General features: G+C 43.1%; 1 protein-coding gene across 2 annotated transcripts in view; it reads left to right on the top strand.

Moving 5' to 3' along the window:
• Window positions 1-1,784: 1,784 nt before the first annotated feature.
• Window positions 1,785-10,299, top strand: part of HLCS (holocarboxylase synthetase) — a 164,994-nt gene continuing 156,479 nt past the window's right edge. Inside the window, exons 1-3 of one of the 2 annotated variants that reach the window (XM_084843708.1) lie at window positions 1,785-2,187; window positions 8,417-8,569; window positions 9,757-9,919. In XM_084843708.1, coding sequence (XP_084699834.1) covers window positions 1,933-2,187; window positions 8,417-8,569; window positions 9,757-9,919 — 571 coding nt within the window. In that variant the 5' untranslated portion in view covers window positions 1,785-1,932. The remainder of the gene's footprint in view (window positions 2,188-8,416; window positions 8,570-9,756; window positions 9,920-10,299) is intronic. The other variant, XM_084843709.1, reaches the window with a different exon arrangement.

Raw genomic sequence — 10,299 nt, 5'->3', positions numbered from 1 at the left:
TTGAACTACTGTGATTGATAAGCAATGACCTCGCTTCTGGGAAACAGGCAAGAAAGGTTTCAAATCAGGAGTCATGACTGGATGGCCAGTCTCTTCCCCCACCATCCAAAATATGCCCCAGAATCCATTTTTGGCAATTTTCCTGCCCAATCTGCACTGAGAAGCAAGACTCAATAGGGGACCTGCGTTTTTCTTAACATTAAAAACAGGGCTAGCGTTGTGGGGGAAAGGTGGGAACCTCTACCTGAACTGCCTGCCTTGATTTGGCTAAAGGTAAGAAGCCCTCGTAATCTAGCAGCTCATGAGCAGGTCCCATGTGTGTCTGAGAAGAATATTTCTCTATAATCTTAAGGGGTGGGTGTTCTTAGGGAGTGGCTCATTACGTCCCTTGGAATCACTTTGCTTTCTAGAATCTTTTTGAGCCATCTGTAAATATTAACATGTACTTCATTTTTTTAATCTTTAAATGATATTAATTTAAATAAGATTGAAACGCGAAAGTGGTTTCTGGGAATGATATCTTCCTGTTGGAAGGTTCTCATTTCTAGAATATTGTTTTTGAGTGGCCCTCTAACACATTCCTCTTTTTCCCCACCTTAGATTGCGTATTTATGAAATATTCATTCTCCCAGCCCCGCACTCGCTTCCATTTTGCTTTCACTAGAGAGCTCCTGCTGGGCTAGCACCAGCAAATAAATTCCTGTGGCATAAATGGGGAATATTGAATAATAATACCGGAATATTGAATGGCACATGTGAGATCATTGAGTAGTAGGGCAGCAGTTGGCTCCAATGGCTTCTTCAGCGTCAAGAGAAACTTTAGCTGCAAAGCATTTGTTCTGAACCGTTTTACATTAGACACGAAACGTTTCCCTCGCAGGGCTAAGTGAACGAATTGCTTTAATAGCCGAGCCCTATAGACTTTATTCCCCCAGCTATGTATATTTAGGGTTGTAACCGTATAGCGAATTCAATCGTTCGCAAATCGCTTACTTCGAGGGTCTCTTTCTGAAATATCCCTCCGCCCTGCCCTCCATCTTCAGCTCAGCACCACCACGAAGCGTCTCCCGCAGCCCGCTCCGATCCAGCTAGGCACGCTCAGAAGCGAATGACGTACACCGATCCGTGCAGACGACGGGGCTCTTGAGCGGCGGCTATCCCGAGAAGCGGTCACGTTGTGACTTGCATGCATGTGCGCAAGGGAGAGAAAGGAAAGGCGGACAGGCGGTGGTGCCCTTCAGAAGGCTTGAATGACGACTCCCAGCTTACCCGACCATTCGCCATACTGGCTAAGGCTAATGGGAGTCTAAAACATCTGGAGATGCCCGCCCCTGGTCTAACTCAGCCTCCCCCAAGCTGGTGCCCTCCAGTTGTTTTGGACTTATTATGCAACTCCCCTCCGCCCCAGCCAGCACGGCTAATGGTCAGGAATTATAGGATGCGAAGTCTAAAACATCTGGAGGGCACCAACTTGGGGGAGGCTGGTCTAGAGAGTAACTTCAAACGCAGAGATAGGAACTAGAAATAGAGGATTGAAATGGTGACTCTTTGCCGAGAAATGCCCCCTCCCAAGACTGAGGCTTCTCTCCCCCCGGCCGCTGCCAGAGAGTCCGCCGCACGAGGCAGGAAGACTGCTCCGACGCGGGCTCGCGACACGAGGCGGTCAGTCGAGCGCACGGAGCTTCCGCCTTCTCTGCGCCTGCTCCGGCTGTGTACCAAGAGCGAGAGAGGGACGGACTCGTCGGACGGAGATTCCCGACCAATCCGCAGAGCCTCTGTCTCGGGGCGTGGGGGGGCGTGGCGGCCAATCAGGAAGCGGCGCCGGCGGCTCGGCCGCCACGCTCGGCTCCCCTCTGGCGTTGCTGATGCTGGGACGGGAGGCCGGGCGTGCTGGCGGCTAGAGCTCCCCCCGGCGTGCCGCCCGCGCGCACCATGCTGATCACGCTGTGCTACTTGTACCTGTGGGCGCGCTGGGGGGCCTATTCGGCCGAACGCATCCGCCTCACTGTGCGCAAGATGTACCGAACGCGTTGCTCCTTCACCTTCTCTTCCTCCAGCCTCGGGTGCGCTCGCCAAGCACCGCGCCACCAGCCCTCCCACCTAAGCAAGCGGGGGCCTCCCCGCGTCTCCGAGGAGAGAATCTGTCTCAGGACGGGGGACAAGGTTTTCTTCACGGACGAGACTCAGGTGTGGTGTGGAAGCGGCGGGAGAGGCGGGGCCTGCTTCACATGGGAACGTGTGGGAAGAGTGTGTGTGGGGAAAAAGTGTGTTAAGTAACTGCAGCCTTGCCCAGCTTGGCACCCTCCTGGTGTTTTGGACTTCAACTCCCATCAGCCCCAGCTAGCAAGGCCAGTGTTCAGGAACCCTGGGAACTGCAGTCCAAAACATCTGGAGGGCACCAGGTTGGGAAAGCCGGCTGTAAAGGATGGGGGATAAGACTTATTCCTCACACAAGTACGGTATTTACTAGGCAGGTTGGTACCAGGTTGGTACCGTTTACCTTGTGAGAGTGACTGTTCCTTTGTCAGCTGCATGATAGGCAGACATTAACAGCTGCGTCTTTTCCTGACATAGAGAGGCAGTGATATTTTATTTCTTGTTTGTTTATTTAAAGTGTTTATGGCCTGCCCTTCCTCCTAAAAGGTTCTCAGGGTGGTTTACGAGTCAGCATAGCACAGTTTGACAGGAATTCATATAAAATGACTATTTCTAAACATTAAACGGCAAGTAGCTAACTAAACTAGCAAAAGCAACAATAAGGTAACAAGTTTATAATGTTCTTAGGCGGGGGAGCAGTTTTCATCTGGTGCATAAACAATAGAGTAGGTTCTATAACTGCATTTGTGGCAAGTGAGAGGGATGGAGGGAAGTACATCCTTTTAATTCCTTTTCTGTTAAATGTACAGGGTTGCTTCACACATTATACAGTGACATTTTCTACATACACCCACAGATGTAATGGGGAGCTATGACTGCTCCCAGTTCACTGATGCATATACCTGTGATAAGCATGCAGTGGTATATGCATGTTTGTGTGCATGTATGTGTAATATGTATTAATGCAATTTATGTATAATTTTTAAAAATATAACTTGTGAACTCACCATAATTTTGGGGGGTAAGTTTAAGGGTACAGAGCCTAAGTGTTAACCAGAGCACTAAGGCTGAGATCCTTGGAATCTTGGAAGTATGTCCCATTGATGTTAATGTGGCTTACTTCTGAGTAGACCTATGTAGGATTGCACTGTAGACTGCCTTGGTTGACTTCAGAAAGGTGGTATAGAAATACAATAAATAAATAACTGAGCTGCTCTTCCAGATACTTTTCCTCCTCTTTATGGGTAGAGGTTTTGCATCTTGATCATCTAAATAAGAGGCAGAACTGCTTTATTTCGGAATTAGAACATTTATGGTACTCTGAGTACTGCTTCATACTTTATAGCAAAGATGCAGATGTCCATTACTGAAACAGGAGATTGATCCAAAGAGGAAACAGAATTTATTCTGCTATAATATGTGAAGTCTTTACAATTGTGTGTGTACAACCTCTACAAGAGAAAGGGCGCAATCCTATGCATGGTTAGACAGAAGAAAGTCCTACAATTCCCAGCATTCCCCAGCCTGCATAGCTGGCTGCAGAATGCTGGGAGTTGTAGGACTTTCTTCTGTCTAACCACACATAGGATTGCGCCCTAAGTGTATTTCCATGGAAAACAGTAGTCTAGAATAACTCAGGTCAATTCCCTTGCAGAATTGGCATAGTGAACTGGTTAAAAGCTGTGAGCAAGGAAATACTTGATGTGATTCAAATCTCATCTTACACAAGAGCTCATTAGAAAGCCAGTGTTCTCATATTCTTCCTTTTTCTCCCCCACCCCTTGGTAATATGGGAATGTCCTACTGTACTGTTAGAAGGAATGAGATATGTGAAGTGCTATGAACCCTCAGGATCATCACTGTATAAGTATTTTTGACTTCAAGCACATAGACGTGATAGAGTTGGAATATTGGCATCTGTTAAAACATATACACGTGTAACTTATGAGGATCTATGAAAGTTACTTATGAATTACATTTCAGTCCTATAGGTTTGACTTCCATATAGAATGGGCTGCAGCATCCCAGAGCATTACTTACTTGACAGCAGTTGCAGTCCCCTTATCAGTGGTGAACTGAGTAGGGTTGCACAGTCATAGCAGCCTCTGTAGCAATGTAATGCCTTTCATATGTTACACATTAGTTGTCTCCTGTCCAGTCCCTTCCATGCCTCCCCCCTCCGTTCAATGATGTACCAACTAAGAGTTTAAAATTTTGCCTACACTGCTGTGCTGGTGTAGTATTAATGGCATATAATGTAATGGCAACAGCGAACGCCTCTCATGCAATGTAATGTAATGGCAACAGCCACCTCATGTTACAATAACCCAGAATTCTAAAAAAATCTGCCTTGTGAACAAGGCAGTGCTTGCTAATTACTTGCTCCTGTTTGGCTTCTCCTGCAAGTGTGAGGAGATAAATCTTCTGTCCGTGGTTTATCATGACACTCCAATTGGGAACTTTGGCTTGTCTCTTATGGTTTGTTCTTGGCTGATGACTGTGCCTTGTCTGGGGAGAGACAAACCAGAGTTCCTGGTTCAAACATCACGATAAACAAACCACAGACAAAAGGTCTATGGCTTGACTAGCCACTCCCACTTGCAGCAAGAATGATCATGCAGTATGACATGAGCGCTGCCATTGTGCCTCATCCTTTGTGGCACAGCAGCTGGTAGGATTGTATGACTAACATGCCCTGGACAAGGTTAGTCTGGATACTGTAGTCCATGCTTTGGTAACCTCATATTTAGATTACTATAATGTCCTTTATATGGGGCTGCCAGTGATGTGGGGTGGAAAAATTTTCCATTTCATAACTTCATTAATGTATGCCAATTGCAAATACAATATTAGCCAAGGTGGGCATTCAAAGTTGTAATTAATGTTTTTCAGGTTATTATCCAAGCATACATATATGTCACTGAAATACATGTATGTCTCAGAGTGAAATGGAACTAATATATAGTGCCCCAGCAACCTTAGCTTAGCAAGAAAGCTGAACTCTTGTTGAAACAGATGAGTGGTTGTCAGTATATCATGCAGTTTTTTGGGCTGCAAAAATTAATTAGTGTGTCAACAGTTTTCAGCACTTTTGTTTTTTCCTTAAACTTAAACAATAAGTGAAGTATATGGTATTGTCTTTACACTTTTACAGCTATTCCAATAAAAATGTCTACATAATATAACATTTAAATCACATTAGATGTACCTTAATATTTTTCCTCAAATATTTCAGGTCAAATACTTGTGGTGTATTGGGACAAAAAATTAAAATTACTTTTTAAATTTTTGTTTTTTAATAAATGCAAGTAAAATAAGCATGCTAAATTAAATCTCTGACGGAGGTCCGTAACATTGTTCAGGAGGCAGCAACTCAATCCATCCCAAAGAAAAAGAAATGCAAGAAAGCAAAGTGGCTGTCTGATGAGGCTTTACAAGTAGCTGAGGAAAGAAGGGAAGCAAAAAGCAAGGGAGAAAGGGGAAGGTATATTGTCGCCCTGCTTATTTAACTTATATGCAGAGTACGTCATGAGAAACGCCGGGTTGGATGAATCACAGGTCGGAATTAAGATTGCTGGGAGAATTATCAACAACCTCAGATACGCAGATGATACCACCCTAATGGCAGAAAGCGAAGAGGATCTAAAGAGCCTCTTGTTGAGGGTGAAAGAGGAGAGTGCAAAAGCTGGTTTGAAACTCAGCATTAAGAAAACTAAGATCATGGCATCTGGCCCCATCACTTCCTGGCATATAGAAAGGGAAGAAATGGAAGCAGTGACAGATTTTATATTCTTGGGCTCCAAGATCACCGCAGACGGTGACTGTAGCCATGAAATTAAAAGACGCTTGCTCCTTGGGAGGAAAGCTATGGCAAAGCTAGACAGCATAGTAAGAAGCAGAGACATCACCTTGCCGACAAAGGTCCGTCTAATCAAAGCTATGGTTTTCCCAGTCGTAAGGTCTGGCTGTGAGAGTTGGACTATAAGGAAGGCTGAGCGCCAAAGAATTGATGCTTTCGAACTGTGGTGCTGGAGAAGACTCTTACGAGTCCCCTGCACTGCAAGGAGGTCAATTCAGTCAGTCCTAAAGGAAATCAACCCTGAGTGCTCATTGGAAGGACAGATACTGAAACTGAAGCTCAAATATTTTGGCCACCTAATGCGAAGAGAAAACTCTCTGGAAAAGACCCTGATGCTGGGAAAGATCGAAGGCAAAAGGAGAAGGGGATGGAAGAGGATGAGATGGCTAGATAGCATCACAGATGCAATGAATATGAACTTGAGCACACTCCGGGAGAGAGCGGAGGACAGGAAGGCCTGGCATCATGAGGTCACGAAGAGTTGGACACGACTGAATGACTGAACAACAACAACAAGGGCATCAGAACATTTTTCCATGCAAACTGAAAATTTTCCTATGCAAATGCCCCTATGCAAATTAACCTGATTTGCACTGGAAAAATTTCCAATTCAGTGTTTGTTTGTTTGTTTTTTGAAAACCCACATCACTGGAAGCTACCCTTATGCTTGGTCCAGAAGCTACAGCTGGTACAGAATGCAGAAGCTAGGGTGACTGGCCATGTACATATTACACAGGTGTTGAAGCAATGGCATTGGATACCTATTATCATCATCATCATATTAATGACATTTTTGTATCACTTCCTACTGCAAAAAGCAGCCTTGAAGTGACTTATACACTCAATATAGACATCCATGATTAATATAACAGGGTAGGGGTGAATCAATATAAACCATAATCAGCACAGTAATATAAATAAAAACCATAAAAACATAATCTAAAAAAAATACAATATGAAAACTGATTATCCACAAATACACAAAATTCACCCGTAGAATGAACATCACAAATTCATGACTAATGTCCAAATGCCTGGAAAAATAAGTACATCTTTGTTTGGCTTCAAAGATGACAGTGTCAGCGCCAAACAAGCTTCCTTGGGGACAGCATTTCATAAAGGTGGGGCTATCACAGAAAAGGCCTGTTCCTGAACTGGCAGGCCCCCAAGCTTTTCTCATAGGATGCACATAGAGAAGGGGCCCTGAGCTGTTCTCAGGGACCAGGTAAATTCATACAGGGAGAGGGGGTCCTTGAGGTATTAGGGTACTGAGACATTTAACGCTTTATAGGTTAAAACCAGCACTTTGAATTTGGCCCAGGAACAAACTGGCAACCAGTGAAGGTAAGCCAGAACTGGGCTTATATGTTCACATCGTCTCATCCCAGTCAACAGCCTAGCTGCTGAATTCCGCACTGGCTGCAGTTTCCAAACTACCTTCAAAGGCAGCCCAATGTACAATGCATTTCAGTCATCTAGCCTAAAGTTTTTCCAGAGCGTAGACCACTGATGCTAGGCTATCCCCATCCTGTTAGGGTTGCAACTGGGCTACGAACTGAAGCTGGTAAAAGGGACTCTGCACCACAGAGACCGCCTGAGCCTCCAGTGACAATGGTGGATCCAGGCGTAGCTATTGAGCCAAGTACAAGGTCTTGCTGTTGGTATATACAGCTCTGAACAGCTTGGGACTAGGTTACCTAGCAGACTGCCTACGCAGTACAAACCTGTGCAATCACTAAGATCATCAGAGGAGGTCCTGCTGGTTATATTATAACCTGTCACAAGATTGCCATCTTGTGACAACCCAAAAGCAGGCCCTCTCCATGGTGGTTCCCACCTAATGGAATACCCTCTCTCCTGGTATGCAGCAGACATTCCATTGAATGAGTGAGCTGCCTAGTTTGGCTTGTTAATTATGGTGTTGTCAGTGTTGGGTTTAATGTGTTTAGATCTTTAGACAACTGTAAAGTACAAGGAAGTACAATCCCAACACTGTCCTTATTTGGTACTGCTAGTATTAAAATTATTTCCCAGTCTTAATTGGCAGTAGAATAATATAGGGATTTAACCATAGAGGTGCAAGAATGGAGCAATAATGGTATAGACTCCCATGTGGTGTCATTAAATTCTTAGAGTTCAGACTGTCTGTGACTCTAATACCTTTCTCTCTCTATGGAATGTGGTCTACTTCTCCTTGATGAACATTAGAACTTTTTTAAAAAGTAGATTCTCTTCCTCTACATGCCTATTGTCAAAGATGCTTTTATCGGAATGGGCAGCCTAAAGACGATAAGGTATGACACATCAAGAATAAGAATGGATCCTGTTTAGTAGGTTCCAGGTAAAGGAAAGCGTGATGAAGTTTTTCTTAACTGTTGTGTTTTTCTAAAATTGCATGTCAGCGTTAATCTCAGGGAAAAGAAAACTTCCTGAAATTTTAGAAATGTCCTTTCTTTCCAGTCCCTTGATGACTTAAACAAATGGACGTTGCTTATTGTATCACCTTTTAGTTATTTGGACAAAATATTTGAAGCGGAACATATCACATTTGTGACTGAAAGTATTTCCATTCAAGCAAGTAGTTTACAGGTTGTAACTTGCTCGACAGAAAAGGTAAGTGTGTGTGTGTGTTTGGGTGTTTTTAAAAACAAAATAACAAAGATAGCCATGCTGGTCCATGAGAAAAAAATCCAACATCATGGTTGGACGATATTTTTATTAGGATTAACCAAAATTCCACAGAAATATGCAAGGTTTTGAGTTCTCCAGAACTCTTCATCAGACTAGGTGGTACAAAAAGCAGGGGATAGGGGAAGAACCAGCAAAGTCTAGAAATATGGTCAGGTATTGTGGCCATGAGGTCTGCGGTATAGATAGATCCAGTCTCAAAATGGAGATTTTCTCTCTGAACGAATTAGTCAGTGGTAGGTGTTGTGTCGGATTACACCTAATAGCAATTACCGATCTCCGTTTCTGAAAGCACAAAGGCTGGCTGTAAATCTAATCTGCTCCTTAACCTTGGGCGAAACACACAGGTTCCCCATCTGGCATAGAGCAGAAGCGCGGACAAAAAATTTCTTCCCTATTCCCTGCTTTTTGTACCACCTAGCCTGATGAAAAGTTCTGGAGAACTTGAAAGTTTGCACGTTCGTGGTTGTTTAAAGGCACTTTTGCCAAGAAGCCTTTGTGACGATTTGTGATAATAATTTTGTTTTTAAACATTGTTGTTTTGCTTACGAGGAAAAACGCAAAATATGTCTTGTAGCCAGATTCTAACTATTGACTGCATATTTATCCCTTTGCTATTGATATCTGTGCTTCAGGATAAAAGGAATAACCCATTTAAATGTTCTCATGTTCAAGCCTCACTGAAATAAGAGCAGCACAAGAGCTTGGTAGTGTTTTTTCATGATTCCTATTTTCAGTGCGGCTTGCACAGGAAAGTGTAATTTAAGTTTTATGTTAAATCACTAACAATTTATTGCATTCTTAGTTCTCATTTACGTTTGTCAAGATTAATTGGAATTTATTAGTGTTTCTACTTAGTCTTTTATTAGTAGAAATGAATATAAACTGTCATGTTGTGGGGAGTCTCTTTTCATTCCTGCATAAAATTCCTAGTGCTAGAGGATATGCTTATCTATCAGCTTGAATGTATAAATTATAGCTATTAACTTTTAAAGATAAGAATGTCAGCTTGGTTTTGCAAATGCCCCTTCTATATTCTGTATCTCAATATAATATGTAATACGCATGCACACACAATTAATCAGGAAAATATACTATGTGTTTTTCCTCAGATTGTGAAGTGGTCAGACTATTGTTCACCTTTGGCCTTTAAGTCTGGAGAACCTTACATATTATTAGCTAAAGCCAGCATTGATAACTTCAGTAGCCTTGGGATAGCATTTATGGAAGATAAACTCCAAATGGATAATGGAATGGTGCCTCAAAAAATTGTGTGTAAGTATCTCTGCAACCAAAGTGTGTCATTACTTTGGACATACCAGTTCAAAATACATATATCTGCAATGGCACACACACAGGTTTGTACCAGCGTATCTTCAGCATTCTGTTCAAGAAAGTGGATAAATGCATCCACCTATGATGCCTAAAAATTGCAGTTCCATTATCACTATTCCTTATGAGGTACATGTGTTTCTGAATTTAAGGTCTAGCCTTAACCATCACTAGCTCAAGAGTGTGTGATTTTTGCTTCAGCGCAACATACTTATGAGAGTGCTAAACATGGGTCCATTGAATTCAACGAGTCTAACTTCTCACTGAATTCAGTGTTTAGGATTCGGGCTCTTTTTATAGGTCCAGCACGTTCCATACATCCA

Source organism: Heloderma suspectum, chromosome 3 (assembly GCF_057233095.1).
Source record: "Heloderma suspectum isolate Gila_16-S chromosome 3, 16-S_ref, whole genome shotgun sequence".
Classification (NCBI taxonomy): domain Eukaryota; kingdom Metazoa; phylum Chordata; class Lepidosauria; order Squamata; family Helodermatidae; genus Heloderma; species Heloderma suspectum.
Note: the sequence above shows the minus strand (reverse complement) of the source record. Positions and strands in the feature narration are given on the sequence as shown.